We start from the raw sequence: 18,774 nt of genomic DNA on the forward strand, positions 1-18,774 counted from the left end.
GAGGGGAAGCCATGGGAGCGACGCTGGGAGACTTTCCTGGTAAGCCCTCCCCACCCCCCCGACGATTTTACATGCATGTTAACCAGGTGTTCACTGAAAACTTCACAGCCATCATGCATGCAAGTAAAAAAAGAAAGAGAGAGAGAGATGGAAGAAATAAAGTCCAAACACGGCACTAAAGCACTAGCTAGGAAAGATTAAACCTTTCTATGAAAACCCAGAAATTCCCAAGTTGAGTTATGAAATAAGGCAAAAGAAAAAAAAAACTATGCCACGCCAGGAGAGCTGTTTGAACACAAGATTACCCACGAAGGTTGAACACAGGGAGGTGGAAAGACATCAGAGGAGCCAAGCGAGCCTGGTGAATGATACTGTCAGTGGGAGGAGGATTCGGTGTAAGCAGCGACGGCTGACAGGCTGGGTCTGGGGCTGGGACGCTCGGTCCCACCTGACATCAAACGTATCCAGTTCGCTTTGTTGTAATTTCATTTTATTACAGGGTCATCTCCTCTTTGCCGGTGCCTGCAGCTCCCGCGACGCGGACACAGCACGAAGGGTCACTGCCCGAAGTACCAAGGCGGCGAGCAGTCGATGGGCTCCTCCTCCCAGATGGTTCTCAGCCTCTGCGCCCAGGATGTCACCATGGCCTTCCTTTCTTCCTCAGAAGCGATCTCAGGGGCAAAACTGATCTGCGGGGCGAGGACTTTAAATCCACAGAAGTGCAGCGCCCCATGCTGTGGCCGCAAAGACAGCAGAGAACCCGGTCAGAAGCCGCATCCTTTACATGTTGTTCAGTTAGAGGATTAAAAGGGGGGGAAAATGGCCCGGAAATAAGCCTTCCAAAAATAAGAGCACAACTTGACTGCTGCTACCAGGTAACCGAAGACAACTGAACCGCCCTATAACCTCATGACGTGGGCCCTTACGAGTGAGGCGAGGAACTCTGGGCAGCTGGAAATTTCAGATCCTGAGATTAATCTGTAATCTTTGCATCTGACTCAGGCAGTACTCCTTACGGTTTTGAATGCTTAGGTGAATCATGGTACATTCATACGATGGATTATTCTGGGATGCTATGACATTATTCTAGCTATCGTGTATATATCCATGTACGGTGTTTTGAGATGTGTTGACTAAATATAATAAGAAAAATGAAGCAGTGTTTGTGGTATACCATTTATGTAAAAACATACACATAATAACCCTAAAAATAAAATACAGGCATATAAAAATATGTATGGGCCATGAAGAAATACATCCAATTATTAAAAGTCATTATTTTTAAAGGGGGAATTAAGAGGACTTTCCGTTTTTATATTTTATGGCCTTACTCTTTTTTAATAATATGTACTTCTGAAAACTGAAAAAAAAGAATACAAAGCTGTTTTAAAAACAAGAAGAATTTAAGCGTGGCTAACAAGCCCTAAGACACTAGCTGAGCTGTGGAGAAGGAGGTCGAGGCCTATAAGTTGCCACTGTCTTCAGCGGAGCGTCCCTGAATGGGATCACCATCCCGTCTCCTTTCAAAGAAGACAATGTTTTTCCAGAAACCTCAATCTCCCCTCTCTGCACTCCTCCCCTTAAAACCCACAGCTTTGCCCAGGCTTGCCCTACCGGGGGCAAGTCAGTGGGGCGAGAGGCCCACAGGTCATGATCTCCATTTTTAAAGCAAGGTCACAACTGCTGAATGTGTCACCTCCTCCCCCCTGGACAAACGTGCCTTCGTGACAATCCCAGAAGAAGGGTTTACATCTCAGTTTCTAGGTGCCCAGGATGTGGTCGCCTGACTGGAGCCCGCTCCTGGGCCTTCAGCAGGGGTGCCTGAACGGGGGACACCCCGGCCTGCTGGCATATGCCCTGCCCCCCGCCCCCCCTCCAGGGACGGCCCAGGGAGTGCAGAGGCAGGATGCTATCCCCCGAGAGCCCCGGGGGGCCCGGAGAGGGGTGTGGGCCCTGGGGACAGGCACGGCCTCCGGGGGGTGGTGGGCGTGAGGCCATCGGGAACGCTGGCCCTGGGGGCCTCCTGCCAGGGCACTGCCAGGGCACTGCCACGGGGTGCGGATGGCCTCCCTGTGCTCAGTGCACACGTGGGGCGACTCGGGGCGACTCGATTTGCTGCAGGGCAGATGTCAGCTAAGCGGGTTCGGCTGAGCTTCCACCCGGGAGATTCAAAGGCTGTCACCGTAATAAATACAAGTTTTCCCTGTTGGCCGACTTCTTGGGTGCTAAGGAAGAAATTTAAAAGGGCAAAATGTTCTAACTGCTTGTGCTCGGGGGGAGTCACAATGGTCTCAGTTTCAGGCTTGTTTTGGACCCGGGGAGCGGCAGGGGCCTGGAGGGGCGGGGGGGGGGGGGGGGGGGGGGGAGCGCGGGTACCTGGAGAGGCCACAGGAAGTACCGAAAGTCCCCGCTGACACCGCTCCTCGAGTACATCTCGGCTGTGCCCCCCGTGGTTAACGAGACGAGGGCCAGTTTACCCTGCGGAAGAGAGAGCAGACGCGTTTGCGCGGCCTCCAGGGGAGACGAACAGACGGGACGCCGGCACGAAGGTGCAGCACGCCCAGGACGGAGGTCCGAGGTCACTTCCCTCGGGAGCGACAGGCGGTAACCGAGCCCAGCTACAGGTGGCGGCCACAGGGGACGGACCGGAGCGAGCGGCCCCAGGGCTCTGATGCGCCCCGGCCTGGAGCACGGCGGGCTGGTGATGCCCGGTGTGGACAGGTGGGGCTCAGGTGGGGCCCAGGTGCTGGCTGCGGGGGCTGCCGTGAGGCTGAGTGGGGCCCTGGCACCCAGGACCACTCCCTCGGTGGTGGCATGACTTCACCATCCACGACGGACCTTGTGACCCTACAGTTTCCTTACGTGCACTTATCTCCTGAGGCTTTCCGAATTTAAAATATTATTTATTTTAGTAAGAAATGATCTGAGTAAGAAATCCATAGCTACTGTGCACTGCGCACCCCCCGGGTTCCGTGCAATCCTCGCCCTGCAACACGAGTGTCACATTATCCTGTGTGTCGAGGGAGGGATGTGAGGCCGAGAGGCGAGGCGGCAGCCCGCGGCTCAGTTCCGCGTCACGGAGCAGATGCCCTCTCCCGAGGGGCCTGCCGCGGCCCTCCTGCGGCACCAGGCCAGGCTTCCTCGGCCAGGTGGGTGACTAATTGTGGATGCATCTATATTCCTCGCTAGACAAAAGCCCCGTGACCTTAGAAACCACACTTTTCTTGCCCAAGTACACCATAGTTGGTGTTCAATCGGTATTCTGTTTACAAATAAGCAAACTAGAAACATGACCTGATGGGATGCCCCCCCCCACCCCCCAGTACACAGTGATCCGTACCTTGAGGAAACCGGAATCGTAGAATCCTGGGATGTCAAAGGCGAACCCCTGGCACAGCACCCTGTCCATCCAGCCCTTCAGGATCGCCGGCATGCTGAACCAGTAGAGCGGGAACTGGGGACACATACCAAGGAGAAACAGGTGCTGCGGGCTGCTCAGGTTTCAATCCCACCGTTGAATCCTTCCGGGTGGCTGGGCAGGTGAGGACAAGCGGAGGGCAGCACAGGACTGGGCATTTCCTCCCTTTCACCCTGAGACAGGCAGTGTGGTGGGGCCGGGCAGGGCAGCGCTGACAATGGTCCTGGGCGCCGTTCCGGGTGGCTCTGTGTCCCCCCCTCTGACGGCCCCTCGGGCTGGTCCTGGAGCGGGTGGGAGGCCCTAGGACACTGGCCTAGCCGGGGACATTGGCTCTGTGGCTACAGTGCCTGGGACAGATCCGATCAAGGGGCGCAAGACGAAGGGCGCAGCAGAGTTTGCCCCGTCCGTGCCCGGGGTACCTGCTGTCTGGAGTCAGCCTGAGGGAAGTTCTGAGAAGCTCCGGATTTCTGACACAGACCAAGGCCTTACCCTTGGATTCCATACCCCAGCAGTACGATCTACCTAATGTCCACCCTGGCCCCCATAGAAGCCCTAACACTACGTCCCGAATCATCCTGAATGACGGGAGACAAACACATAATAACCCGTGACCAGCAGAAGGAAGCCCGTGTTTCAGGTGCTTTTGCTATAAACCTAACAAAGGACTTGGCAGGGACGTTCAGGCGACACAGCCCGCTGCTGTGTGATGCGGGCGAATCACTCGACCTCTCTGTGCCTCCTTTTCCTGGTCTGCAAATAGGGCTTAGGACCAGCTACTAGGTGACGGCATCGTGGGGAGGATTTAAGGCCGCGATGCAGAGCTTGGGAGCGAGCGGATGTGCAGCCGGGGAAGGGGACCAGTCACTGAGCAGCGCTGACCAGTGACATTTTCCTTGCTGTTGTGCGGGAGGAACCGCACAACAGAATAGACGGACCATGCAGGCGCTCTGGGCAAAGCACCAGGAAAAGCAGAAAAAGCAGAGGAAAAAGCCGTGGAATGGAGCAGGGAGAAAGAAAGGCCACTTCGAAAGAACAGGCCTCGGCGGCCCTCGCTGCCAGCGCGAGTGGGCGCCCCGCGGCCCGACCGGGAGGGGCGAGGACCGGCGGCCGAGGATGGCTCTGCGGGGCCGGGGCCGGGGCAGCCTCCGGGGCAGCCGCGCACCGCATGCGGCCACGTGGGAACCGGCTGGGGAACCGGCTGCTCCCGCCGCATCGGCAGCTCCGGGCCGGGGCCCGAGAGGCCAGAGAGGCCCGGCGCCAGCGACAGTGGAGAGGCAGCGGCAGCAGAGGCGGCGAGGCGCTCCCTCCTCCCGGCCCGGAGCCTCAGGTTACGAAGGGTCCGTGGACTCTGCCTCTGGCCACGTGGGTCCCCCCGCAAACTGGTCACGCGCTCACCCCCCGGCACGTGGTGGTCCTGGTCCCTCACCCACGCCCTGCCCTTACACAGCGCTGGAAACACACGATCTGGACCAATCGGACCCACCCCCGGGGCTCCGGATGCGCAGACTGCAGGCCCTGGGGTCAGCGGGCGAGGACAGAGGCGGCATGCGGGGAGCGGCGGGTGACAAGCAGACGGGGAGCGCAGGGCTGACCGAGCCTCGGTTCCAAGGCCCCTGAAGCCCAGCTGGTCGTCCTCGAGTCCCAGGAGACCCAGGTGCCCATGGCCCTTGGAACAAATTCCTTTCTCCTAGTCGACTCGGATTTCTGTCCACCCGACACCTTCCAAAACGTACGTGTTTGTTCTGCTGCCAGGCTCAGGGCTGGCTCGCGGGCACACGCAGGTCTGGCTGTGCGGGGAGCAGCCTGCAGGAGCTAGGCCCAGGGAAGCAGTCCCGGCCTGCGGCGATTTGTGAATGACACAGAGGCAACCAGGGCCAGGAAGGACACAAAAGAAGATTTTCCTCTTCCTGATCAGGATATTTAGGGAACGACTTGCATTTGGCCCGAATTACCTGCATAAATGCTCGTGTGGGCAAACCTGGTTTTTATGCAGCCTCTGCCTGTGTGGGGTGAGGATCAGACGGGAATGAAGGCAGTTCCACTTGCCTGATGCAGAGGTTTTTGGAGCGCGGGGCTAAAGGGGAATTCCCCACTATTTACCCGGGTGTCGGGATTTTTATTTTATTTTTTAAAGATTTTATTTATTTATTCATGAGAGACACCAAGAGAGAAGCAGAGACACAGACAGAGGGAGAAGCAGGCTCCATGCAGGGAGCCAGATGCAGGACTCGATCCCAGGACTGCGGGGTCACGCCCTGGGCTGAAGGCGGCGCTAAACCACTGAGCCACCCAGGCTGCCCGGTGTCAGGATTTTGAATGAACAATACTGGCCACGTGGATCTCTTTACCCAACTAGACATAAATAAGTGTGCAAATGTGCTAATATTAATGCCATTTCTAGAAGTGTGAAACTCAGTCATTGAAAAGAGCTTGTACAGAGAATGAATCTAATTCATTATAATAATCAGGGGAAAAACAAACCTGAAATATCACTAGATCAGCCTCCTGAACCTTTTTCTGTTCATCGGTTATGTCACTGGCCAGAGACCTCTTCTTAAAGGCTTCATATGCTTCCATCCCGTAATTGAAGAGTTCGGGATTAGAGAGAGCACCTGGAGAAGAACAGGCCAAATGTTCTCGCTCTCACAGACGCCCCCACAGCCCGTCCTGGCCGATCCCACTGGCATCGCCGTTACCTGGACTCCCCAAAGCAAGTCGCCAGATAGTCACTGAGAGCCCACTGAGAGTTGGGCTTTGGGTCAGGCTATGGAAATCAAGAGGGGAAGCTACTGTCCTTACCTTCAAGGGACTCAACATCCAATAAGAGTAGATAAATACCCAAGTGATTAACATAGGAAACAAGAGTTAGCAAGCCCAGTCTGACGTTATGGCCAGATAAGCCTCCCAGCTTACAATCACGCTGGCTCTGCTTGGTTGGGTTAGCGAAGAGCTTTGTAAACCAGGCTTTGAAGATGGAGCAGGAGTTTACCAGGCAGCCTGGAGCCCCGGGGGGTAGAGACAGGACGTTCTGGGCCTAAGACACAGAGAAGGCAGGGTGTCCGACAACCCGGCCAGCCCAGGAAAGGGCCACCAGAGGCACCCCTGGGGAAGCGGGTGAGGGGCCAGAAGGGCTGCAGGTGATGAGGGCAGAGATGCGCCAGGTCTTGTTAGCCTCGTTAAGGAGCATGAACTTTTCCTGCATGTGAGGAGCCAGATGGCTCATGCAGGGAAAGTAAATAAATGCTCTGAATTGAGTTTGGACGAGCTCACTGTAGCAGCAGTGATTCAAGAGCAAGCTTGGTGGGGGGCGGACACAGTCAGGCGGCAGCGGTGGGCCGTGGGAGGACGGGTCTCGGCTAGAGCCTACAGCACTGCCCACGGCAGCTGGAACGAAAGAGATTTCGAGTTACGTCTTCACTTGGGATCTTGTCAACCAGAAGGATTCATCAAAGGCATTAATCAGCATTAATTCGGGCTTACCGTTCGCACGAGGACCTCCTACCTATCAGGTGCTGTGCTCCACACACATTGCCTTTTCTATCTTTCCAGTCACCGGTAAGTGGAATTCCCAGTCTACCAAAGAGGAAACCGAGACTTGAGAGAGGCTGGTGGCTAGTTCAATGCCACCGAGGTCTCAGTGGCGGCAGGACGAGGTGGGACAATGAGGCCCATGTGAAGCACTCCGCCACACGGGGTCTGGAGAGGAGCAGACAAAGCCCCAACCGTGTGGAGGAGAACCAAAAGAACGGAATCCATGGTCTTTCAATAGAGTCATAATTTAGAAATATGTCCGTGTTCTTTGCTTCTTTTTTCATCTTCCCGTGTTTGATTTTCATTCAAAGAGCATCTACTGAGTCTGTCCTCAGTATAAGGTTCTGTGGTGACAGGAAACCCCAAGAGGGTAACTGCTGTAGGCAAAAGGTCATGTTCTCTCAGGCAGGTTCCAGGTGGGGTTTTAGCTACTCACAACATGTGGAACCTACAGCAGAGCCTGGGGGTGGTTCTGGTAATGGTAAATAGAGATGATAAAATGTGCGTAGGCCAACTGTATTCGAGGTAAATTTAAAAAGTAAATCTCAAAGTAAAGGTATCCAAGTATCAGAGGAAAATAAGAATACTTTTATAAGTGTGGGTTTGGGGTGGCCTTTCTAAGCAAGACAACGAAACCCAGAGCCATAGAAGAAAGACTGGCACATGGCTTGAAATAAAAGTTGGGAACAACGTAAATACAAAGCAGCAGGGGGACTGGCAAGTAAGTCATATTACGTATGATGGAGCGCTGTGCAATCATTAAAAAGACTTTCAAGGCTCTAAGTGAATAAGGCAAGTCCCATGACGTGGCACCATTTACATCTGTACCTGTAGAGTTTTGAAACTATAATTTATGTGGATATTTAATGTAAGATCCACAGTAATAATCTACACCAAAAGATTAAATTAATTTGTCTCTCTGGACGATGGAGTACAGGTGAAAAGGGGCTTGTACTGCTTACCCTACGTTCACATTGTTCGCTGTATTTTAAAATATTTTTTACAATAAGCTTGTATTACTTTATCCACTTAAAAACCAGTGGCTCCTTAACATAATAGTCTGTTTCCTAGTCCTTGCTCTGTTGTTAAGTGAAAATTGTTGACTGATTTATTAAAACAAAAGAAAGACACGAAGACACGGGATGTTAGCTATTACCATCAATACTAAATATTAAATCTTCAGATAGCATTACTACAATTACAAAGAGAAGGAAATTAAAGGTATTAAATACTGGAAAAGCTGAGGTGAAATTGTCATTATTTGCAGATGATTCGGCTGCATTACCAGGAAAGCCCCAGAGAATCAGCTGAAATCTACTACAAACGGTGAGAAAATTAGTCGTGGCTGGATACACACACGCACGCACACGCGCACACACACACACATGCACACAGGCAAACAGAGTAACCCTCTTGACTTAGAGAAACAAAACCAATTAACAAGAATCATGCAAGATCTGCATGAAGAAAACTTGTAAAGAGAGCTGCAGGGTTGTAAAAGAATATGTGAGCAAATGAAAAGCCATACTATTCTCCTGGATAAGATCACTATAATAAAAATTCATCTGTAGGGATCCCTGGGTGGCGCAGCGGTTTGGCGCCTGCCTTTGGCCCAGGGCGCGATCCTGGAGACCCGGGATCGAATCCCACGTCGGGCTCCCGGTGCATGGAGCCTGCTTCTCCCTCTGCCTGTGTCTCTGCCTCTCTCTCTCTCTGTGTGACTATCATAAATAAAAAAAAAATTAAAAAAAAAATTAAAAAAAAATTCATCTGTAAATTTAATGGAATCTCAATAAAAATATCATCTGGTTACTTTTTGAATCTGGGAAGTTAATTCAAAAGATTTTATAGAAAAGTAAAATAAAACTAGCTAGAAAAAATAGAAAATAAGGCAAACTAGGTGACCTAGTTCTATCAGATATTGTAGCATTTGCCAAAATAATTAGAGCCACGTGATACTGAATCCATGAGCCAATAGGAAAAACAACAACAACAACAACAAAATACAAAGTATAGGACAGGATCAAATGTACCTGAGAATTTAAATCACAATGAAGGTGGCATTTTAAATGAGAGGCTGGATCATATAATAAATGGTGACGAGACAACTCAGTAGACGCTTAGAAAAAATACTGGAATCATACCTCACATCATATACCAAAATAAACTTTAAGTAGACAAAATATTTTTTAAAAATATTTTGAAATTTGTCATATTGAATATGTCAAAAACTAGGCAAAACTATCAATACTTTGAAATTTATCATATTTGAAATAGGTCAAATACTAGGCAAAACTATCAAATTAAAAAAATCTTAGAATGTAGATAAGCGTGACACAAAATCTAGAAGTCATGGAAGAAAAAGACTGATCAAAAGCCAACTAGGAAAAACAAAAACAAAAACAAAAACAAACAAACAAAAAAGCCAACTAGGTAAATAAAATCCTGCATGGAAAAAAAAAATCAAACACCATAAGCAAAGTCAAAATAAAAGAAAACATAAATTTGGTAAAAATGTATTCACAATTCATACCCCACACTAGAAACCAACTTTTTAATATATAAAGATCTCTTTAAAACCAATAAGAGGGGGATCCCTGGGTGGCGCAGCGGTTTAGCGCCTGCCTTTGGCCCAGGGCGCGATCCTGGAGACCCGGGATCGAATCCCACATCGGGCTCCCGGTGCATGGAGCCTGCTTCTCCCTCTGCCTGTGTCTCTGCCTCTCTCTCTCTCTGTGTATGTGACTATCATAAATAAATAAAAATTTAAAAAAAAAAAAAATAAAATAAAACCAATAAGAGATGTAAGAGAAGAATAAACAAGGGATATAGACAGACAATTCCCAGGAAAGAAAATATTAAATATTTTATTAAAATACTAATATAAATATTTATAAGTATAATACAAAATATTAATATAAATGAAAAGCTAAAAGCATTTAGCTTTTCAAAAAGAATACTTAAGAAAATGCCTTCAAAACATCATGTAAAAAATCCAGTCAAGAAACGGGCAGAAGGGATCCCTGGGTGGCGCAGCGGTTTAGCGCCTGCCTTTGGCCCAGGGCGCAATCCTGGAGATCTGGGATGGAATCCCACATCGGGCTCCCGGTGCATGGAGCCTGCTTCTCCCTCTGCCTATGTCTCTGCCTCTCTCTCTCTCTCTGTGTGACTATCCTAAATAAATAAAAATTAAAAAAAAAGAAAGAAACGGGCAGAAGACATGAACAGACATTTCTCCAACAACATCCAGACGGCCAACAGACACATGAGAAAATGCTCCACATCACTGGCCATCAGGGAAATACAAATCAAAACCACAATGAGATCCCACCCGACACCAGTGAGAACGGCTAAAGTTAATAAGACAGGAAACAACAGACGTTGGAAGAGAAAGGGGAACCCTCTCACCCTGTTGCTGGGAATGCAAGCTGGTGCAGCCACTCTGGAGGACAGTGTGGAGGTTCCTCAAAGAGTTAAAAATAGAGCTGCCCTACGTCCCAGCAATTGTGCAAGTGGTTATTTACCCCAAAGATACAGATATAATGATCCGAAGGGGCACCTGCACCCCAATGTTTATAGCAGCAATGTCCACAATACCCAAACTATTGCAAGAGCCCAGATGTCCATCAACAGATGACTGGATAAAGAAGATGTGGTATAAGGAATATTACCCAGACATCAAAAAGAATGAAATCTTGCCATTTGCAACAATGCGGATGGAGCTAGAGAGTATTAGGCTGAGTGAAATAAGTCAGTCAGAGAAAGATACCATATGATGGCACTATGTAGAATTTAAGAAACAAAACAGATGAACATAAGGGAAGGGAAGGAAAAATAAGATAAAAAGAGAGAAGGAAACAAACCAGAAGAGGCTCTTAACTCTAGGAAACAGACTGAGGGTCGCTGGAGGGGAGGTAGGTGGGGGATGGGGTACCTGGGTGATAGGCATGAAGGAGGGCACGTGATGTAATGAGCACTGGGTGTTGTATGCAATCGATGGATCACTAAACTCTACCTCCGAAACTAGTAATCAAAAAAAAGAAAAAAACACCAAAAAACCCCATTATATCGTATACCTTAAATATATATAACTTTTGTCAATTATGTCTCAATGCAGCTGGAAAACAAAGAAAATGTGTCTTATATAAACACAAAGGCAGTATAGCTCTCTTACAATAAGAGGAAGGCAAATCAAAACTATCCTGGGAGACCATTTTTCCCTTGACAGTCTGGCAATGATCAAAAATCGGTAATGCAGAGGAAATGAGCACTTGTGAACATCGCTGGTGCCAAGTGTAAACTGGTACATTTACCATTTGATATTATCTATGAAAATCAAGAATGCACCTTCCCTCTGGCAGCAATTCCACCTCTAGGTGACATCTGTATACGTAGGAAAATGTGTGTGGCTATGATTCTTCCTTGCGGCGCTGTTTGTGACAGGGAAAGATCAGGAATGCCCTGGAATGTCCGTCAGTAGGGGCCACCTCACCTAGGACACTTCCACACAATGAATACTCTGATAGTAAAAACGGATGCAATGTGCAAAACAACCGGTAAAGCCTGCTACCACTCTGAACAAACAAAGGGGACAGGCGATGGAGGATATGCCCACAAATGCTTTGCACAGCACAGATGTCTCTGGAGGAACAGAGACAAGTGAGCATCCTGGTGACCTGGGGGGCAGACACTGGGTGGCTGGGGACAGGGATGGGAAAAAGACTTGCCATGTGGACTCTTTCTGCTTCAGAACTGGGTACTATGCACCATGGTTAGTTTTTTCAAAACATTTTTTCCATGAAACACCTAGAAAGAAGAAAGTTAAAAAAACAAAAACTGTTCACCCCGTGACTCACCTATGACATCCTTCCTCGTGGCCCTCGGCTCAAAGTCCATGGCATACAGATCGGAAACGGTGATGGTGCAGCCCTGCCTGCTGAGCTCATCCACCGCCACTTTCTTCAAGGATCCATTGAAAGACTTGGGTTCTTGGTGTGCATAGACAATGAGGACTTTCTTGCCTGAATCAGAAAAGAAATGATTCTCTTTTTTTTTTTTTTTTTTTTTTTAGAAATGACTCTCTTAAAGAACAATTCCTCTTTGTCAAAATTCCACGAAGACTAAGATAACAATGAAACATGTAGGCACATCATAGGCTCAAGCTAAGAAACACCAACCTCTTTTATGGGTGATAGTTTTTAAAATAATGAATGTTTTATAAAATCCAATTATAGCTCACCATCGCCTGGGTTTACTAATATACAAACATAAAATGAGTCAAATTATGATTCCTCAAAAATAACACCATGAATTTCCTTAAAAGCCCAAGCTATTGTGGGTCTTCCCCATCAGAGGTTTTGGCTCTGTTGACGAACACCAAAATTGAAAGTCACCACAACTAATCTCTCCTGCTAACCCTACTTCAGCAGGCACCAGCTACGGACACACAGCTCTGTTTCCTCCTCCAGGCCCACTGAGATGGGACACGTCAACAACGTAGGGAAAACAGACCCTAATCCCAGGGGGAGGCAGGGCCCAGATGGAGCCCTGCTTTGGGTGGCAAGGCTGATGACAGAGATTCTAAGAACGGTCCTGTCTTACAGGTCCTGGCTGTGTCATGAACACCAACAGCCTGTGAAGCAGGATTTCCCCTCACTCGGGTGAGATTACGTACTGACTGGTTTCTCCTGGGAGGCGGCGTTGGTTTCCGTTCACATTTGCCCTTGGTAATGTCGAAGGCTAAAACGCTTGGACTCTTGATTTAAAATTTTTCATTTTAGGCCCATGGGGGGAAATACAAATGGTACTTTGAAGCATACAGTTTTGGGCACTCACATGGGTGTAAAGGTTGGATTCTATGGGTTAGGTTAATGGTTAACATTTTCATTTTAACTCCTCAGACTCATCCGTTACACAGGAACTCTACCGACGGATATAAATGAAACATCCCCATCGATGGTTCTCAATGGGGGCCGTGTTGCCTGTCTGGGGGGACGGTCCCCAATGTCTGGAGACACTCTGGGTTTTCACAACTAGGAAGAGGGCGCTCCTGGCATCCAGTAGACAGATACCGGACGTGCTACTAAACATCCTACAATGCACAAGATGGCACCACCAAAGGATTACTGGCCCAAGATGTCAGTAGTGCTGAGGTTAAGAAACCCTAATCTACACCACACTGTGTCAAACAAGGTGCATTTTTACATTCTGAAATGAAAGGATTTTTATGTCATGTATTGTTGAAAGAAAAAAAAGGTGCAGGGATCCCTGGGTGGCGCAGCGGTTTAGCGCCTGCCTTTGGCCCAGGGCGCGATCCTGGAGACCCGGGATCGAATCCCACGTCGGGCTCCTGGTGCATGGAGCCTGCTTCTCCCTCTGCCTGTGTCTCTGCCTCTCTCTCTCTCTCACTGTGTGCCTGTCATAAATAAATAAAAAATAAAAAAAAAATAAATAAATAAAATCTTTAAAAAAAGATATTTAAAAAAAAAAAAAGGTGCAGAATGGAGTGTGTGTGTGAGTATGTTTGTGTGTGTGTGTGTGTGTGTGTGTGTGTGTGGTGTTGAGCAGGGAAAAAATTAAAAATTGAGTCATACTGAATTTTAAAACCATGGTTACTCTTGGGGTTCATTTGCTCAATAAACATTTACCGAGCATGACTATAGTCTGGGTATCGTTCCAGGGACCAGAGGCAGAGCAAAAACAAGAGGAGCGTGGCCGTCACTTTTGGGGAACTTCTATTCTGATGGGGTTGAAATGGACAATAAAATGACTAAGAAAATATAAAACAAGGTAACTCCAAACAGCATTTCCTGTTAAAAACAAAACAAGTTTTATACATTTCGGTGTTGTCTGGGTTTTTATTACATACTTAATTTCTAATCAAAATTTTTACTTAGAAAAGTTTATCTCCCTGCACAGCTAATAGTCACCTGCCATGTCCTAAGAAGAGGGATTCTCCGCCTCTGACTACTACCAAAGGGAGGGTCTGCTGTTGCTCCTGGGCACAGAAGGATCGAGCGTGGCGAGCTGCAGGCTTTCAACGTGGTCGATCACCTCGGCGACCCCAACAATCTGGAAGAGAAAACAAACACCTGAACACTTGAGGGAAGCGTGGAGATGTGGTGCGGTCAACGTACCAACGCCAGGCCTCATGAAGGACAGGTGGACGTGTTTGAAAAAAAGCTTTCTCAAGAGGGACAAGGAACCACCTGGAGACTTTAAGTCTCAGAGGACAAATTACACAAGGTGCCAAAACCAAGACTTTTTTTTTTTGAGAGGACTAGAACCTTCCATGAAGGTAGCCAAAATGAAGGGGTTCTAGAAAATGAGATATGATAAGAAGCAGGAAGATGCCTCTGTGCCCTTCCTCCCTCTCCCACATTCCCCCTCCCCCAAATAATCAACACAGCTGAACAAAGGTCAGGAGCATTGGCAAAAACTCGTAGTTACCATGTCTCCTGCAGTGTGCACAGTCCCAGGATGACTGCGAGAGCGAGACAGACGGGCGTACATACGGTGGTGCACAGAATTAGGCCCTGGGGGTGACCCCTGGGTGGCTCAGCAGTTTAGCGCCGCCTTCAGCCCAGGGTGTGATCCTGGAGACCCAGGATCGAGTCCCGCATCGGGCTCCCTGCATGGAGCCTGCTTCTCCCTCTGCCTGTGTCTCTGCCTCTCTCTCAATCTGTATCTCTCATGAATAAGTAAATAAAATCTTAAAAAAAAAAAAAAAAGGCCCTGGAAAAACGTGAATTCTCTCAAGAGGCCCTCAAGGCCAAGAGAGGCCTGGCTCCCCCCCTCCTGGCTCATCAACGCCAGGAGACATGAGAGGCCCCCAGCACCCCCGCTGCCTGTGCCAGGAAGGGCACCCCTAGAGCCCGTGGCGGTGGAGATGCTGCACCCCGCTGTGCCAGGCCGCTTCTTTCTCAGACAAAGGCCGAGGGAGATGGGGCTCCTCATGGCCGGGCTGGGGTCCGGGCCAGGCTCAGCAGCTGCCACCAGCCCAGGCCCGCAGGGAGGCGGCCAACAGACGGACAGTGCCAGAGCACCGTGGCTCCTCAAAGGGGAGTTCAAATCCTTGCTCAATTGCTCAAGTGGACTCCTGCCCCAACAGTTCCGACTCCACCTCTGGCTACCCAGCACCCCCTCTTGTTTTTTTGCCAACGGTCCCTTCATTCATTCATTCATTCATTCATTCATTCATGTAGCTACAACATTTCCTGGCCTTCCACTCAGGGCTGAAGCAGCAGCCACTGTGTGGGTTCCTGGGGTGCATCCCTGGAGGGGGAGACCGGGGGTGAGGGGGGCATTCCAGCCCCTGCCACTGGCCTGCATCCGAGCTGCACTGTGGAAGGTGGCTGGGGTTCAGTCACCTGGGGGTAGAGGCTCTGGACGAAGAATGGCGGAGCAGAAATATGAGAGCAACTGGATTCCTGATGCTTTCTTGGAGCCGAGATGGTTCTGAATTGGCAACCTTCAGACCTCTTGGTAGAGGAGAGCAACCTCTGAATCGGGTTTACGCAGTTGGGAGTCGACTTTCCATTCACAGCAGTGAGTGGGACACAACTCAGTCTGTGCAGTCACTCAGCTGGGTCACCGGCCAGCCGGCCAGCGACTGCAGTAGGTGGGGAAGCTGAGACCCGGGGCGGTAAGACCAAGGAGAAAGGAACATTCTACTCTGGCTGGGGCTGGTGGGGGTGGGGCACACAAAACCAGCAGGCAGAGAAGGCAACCAGAACCTTCTAGATAGTGATGAGTGCTAATAATGCTAAGTAATCGTGACCGTGACAAGACAACAAAGTACTTTTGCGACTAAAATGGCAGAGGTGCATTTGCTATTTTACATAGGACAGTCCAGGAAATTATCTCCGGGAATAGGGAGGTGAAGGATGATATGGACTTAGTTGGGCAAGTATCAGAGGTTCAGGCAGAGGGAACAGCAAGTGAGGAGCCTGAGAGAGGGACTGGCCTGGAATGGTCAAGAAAGCCTGTTTGACTGGTCTGTGGTTCCAAAAGAAGAAAGAAAGAAGGAGAAAGAAGAAGAAAGAAGAAGAAGAAGGGTGGGGTCTGTGGGACAGGGGCAAGGATTTTATGATTTTATGCCAGTCCTAAGTGCGCACAAGCAGGGGGAGCGGCAGGCAGAGGGAGAGCCACTGGAGCATCTTCAGTGGGAGAATGATAGGCTCTGATTACTTTTTAAAAGGTTATGAACGTCACTGCAGGCTCAAGGAACACCGTAACCCAAGATTCCATTTTGGTTTGCAGAAAATGCTTTAATTTTAATGCCCATGACAAGGATGTATTTTTCTTGTAGGCCCAGGCCCCACCATTCCCTGTTGTTTTGGCAGTTTACATATTTACATCACACCCTTGGCCACCTGGTGTTTGAGTTTGTGACTCCCATCTTGTCCATTCTTCTATTTGTAGAGTAAGAAACGGGCCCAAGAAATGAGCGACTTGTCCAAAATCAGAAAAAAGACTCCAAACCAGGCTCTTTTACTAGATGTTTGGTGCCCTTCACTCCTGCCTCACCTTCCTTAACAGGCCCCTGCACAGCAGCAGTTTTCTTTGTTAGAAAGGAGGCGCTTACCTGGCTCAATGAAAAAAGGAGCCGTGTGGTGTATAAAAATTAATAAAGGGAGATCTCACTTACAATGGAGTCAGGACACCTGCAGGGAACCTGTCACCACACTTTCCCTCACAGCTTAACTCACTTCCTACACAGGAAGACATTCATTTCACAACCCCAGGAGGAGGAAGAAAGATTTTCTTGCCCAGTTTTCAGTCAGGGAAAAACCACCAGAAACCATCACCACCCTGAACTCTTTTTTCCTCTAACGGACTCAACAGATCTTTGTTCCAGCCCTTCCCAACTTCCTCCTTTTTCTTTATAAAGTAATGCTCTTCTCCTTTGTTCTCCAGACTGATCTATGGTTTGCCATAGTTTGCATGTTCCAAATTACAATTCCTCTGTTCTTTCTGAATAAACTCATTTTTAAAAGGTTTTATTTATTTATTCATGAGAGATACATAGAGAGAGGCAGAGACACAGGCAGAGGGAGAAGCAGGCTCCCTGTGGAGAGTGGGATGTGGGACTCGATCCCAGGACCCCAGCGTCACACCTTGAGCCCAAGGCAGACGCTCAACCACTGAGCCACCCAGGTGCCCCGAATAAACTCATTTTACTGGTAAAAAGAAAACTGGCTCTCTTTTTTAGGTCAACAGGTTCCTAAACTACATGTACCACACCAAATGGGCCCTGATGTTTTCTAATGTATATTATTTCATCTTAATCAGCACCCAGAAGCTGATTTTGAAATGTTTTCAGTTGATTTCTGTGAAAGTTAATAAAAGGAAAGGTCATTTAGAAAGGAGTCGGAGGCCAGCAGGAGTCTCTCTCACACCCCATCACTGGATCAACCATAAACCCAAGAGGGAGATGCACCTTGCACATAGATACTACATTTAACTGTCCCAGCCAGGAAAGAAAGGTTTGCTCCTGCCCCAGCAACAGTCCAGCCAATGGGAGGCAGTCACACTCAGCCAATGAGAAGCCACTATACTTGGAACTCTGGATTGACTCTAATGGACTTTTTGGTTATAACAGCCTTCCCAACCTCCCCTCTCCCACGATTCCTCCCTTTTCTTCTGGGGATTTTCCTACGGCTTTAGCTAAGCTTCTGTCCCAGATTTTATTCCTCCGCAATTCCCAAATAAACCCATTTTTGCTCCTAACATAACTGTCACTTTTACTAAGGTTAACGTTTCCTGCGCCTCTTTCCCTGTAGCCAGGCTCCGGAGCCGGCCACTCCAACAGCGAGGTACCATCTCACTAGGCACGCATGCCCATTTGTGACCACTTCTCTTCTGGGCACCTGAGTTATTTCTATTTTCCCCTCAATTATAAATAGCACTGCTGGCCGGTGTATCCTTTAATACATATTCTTTTTGTTGTTTTGTTTTTTAAGATTTTATTTGACAGCGCACCAGCAGGGGGAACGGCCAGCAGAGGGAGAGGGAGAAATAGACTCCGCTGAGCAGGGAGCCCTATGGGGGACTCGATCCCAGGAACCTGAGATCATGACCTGAGCTGGAGGCAGACGCCCAACCACTGAGCCACCCAGGGGCCCCCACATCCCTTCTCCTGTACTTCTTTGGCGAATATCCTCAGAAAGACAAAAGGCTGGAGATTGTTTTTCTAGGCTCTGCTACCGACTGCCACGAACCCAGCACAGCCCAGGCCGGCGCCCCGCAGGCCTAATGACGACACCCCCGTCCACACTGCCCCCGGGCTGCCCTGCCTCGTCGGTAGCCCAGGGTCCTCCCAGCACGGCGCTCCTGGGGCAGCGGGCCCGCTACCGCACCGGCCACGCGGTAGTAAGAGCTCAGTCCAAGGCCGGGGCCCAACGGGGAATGGCCCGCGGGGCGCTCGGCGGCGTCCGGGAAGGGCCGCTCCTCAACCCCGCACCCCGGCGAGCGAGGCACTCACCCCGCGGGCAGCGGCAGGACCCAGCCCGCAGCCCTGCAGACCGCAGCTCCCGGAGTCCGCGCCGGGTTCCCGCCCTGCAGGGCGCCGCGCACCTTCAGCCGCCGGGCGGAGGCCGCGACTGCGCTCTGGGCGGCCGGGCCGCGTGGACCCGAGCTGCCCCCAAAGGCACCGGAGCCCCGCCCACGGCCCGGACCCGCCCCCGCCCGCCCCCGCCCGCCCCCGCCTGGGCCGTCCTGACCTTGCCCCGCCCCGCGTCCCTGCGCCCTGCGCCCCGCCCCCCGCCTGGTTGGTCCTGATCTTGCCCCGCCCCGCGTCCTGGCGCCCTGCGCCCTGCCCCGCA

The 18,774-nt window shown here is 50.0% G+C and overlaps 1 protein-coding gene across 1 annotated transcript; it reads right to left on the bottom strand.

Annotated features, from left to right (window-relative positions):
* Positions 1 to 473: 473 nt before the first annotated feature.
* NQO2 (N-ribosyldihydronicotinamide:quinone reductase 2) lies at positions 474 to 18,606 on the bottom strand. The gene is made up of 7 exons (XM_041771479.1): positions 18,435 to 18,606; positions 13,879 to 14,020; positions 11,806 to 11,970; positions 5,900 to 6,030; positions 3,341 to 3,454; positions 2,377 to 2,478; positions 474 to 734 (listed from the first exon to the last, which is right to left on the bottom strand). Exons 2-7 carry the CDS (start codon positions 13,883 to 13,885, stop codon positions 558 to 560), a joined length of 696 nt encoding a protein of 231 aa, XP_041627413.1. The 5' UTR covers positions 13,886 to 14,020; positions 18,435 to 18,606; the 3' UTR covers positions 474 to 557.
* Positions 18,607 to 18,774: the final 168 nt, after the last annotated feature.

Source organism: Vulpes lagopus, chromosome 10 (assembly GCF_018345385.1).
Source record: "Vulpes lagopus strain Blue_001 chromosome 10, ASM1834538v1, whole genome shotgun sequence".
NCBI lineage: Eukaryota > Metazoa > Chordata > Mammalia > Carnivora > Canidae > Vulpes > Vulpes lagopus.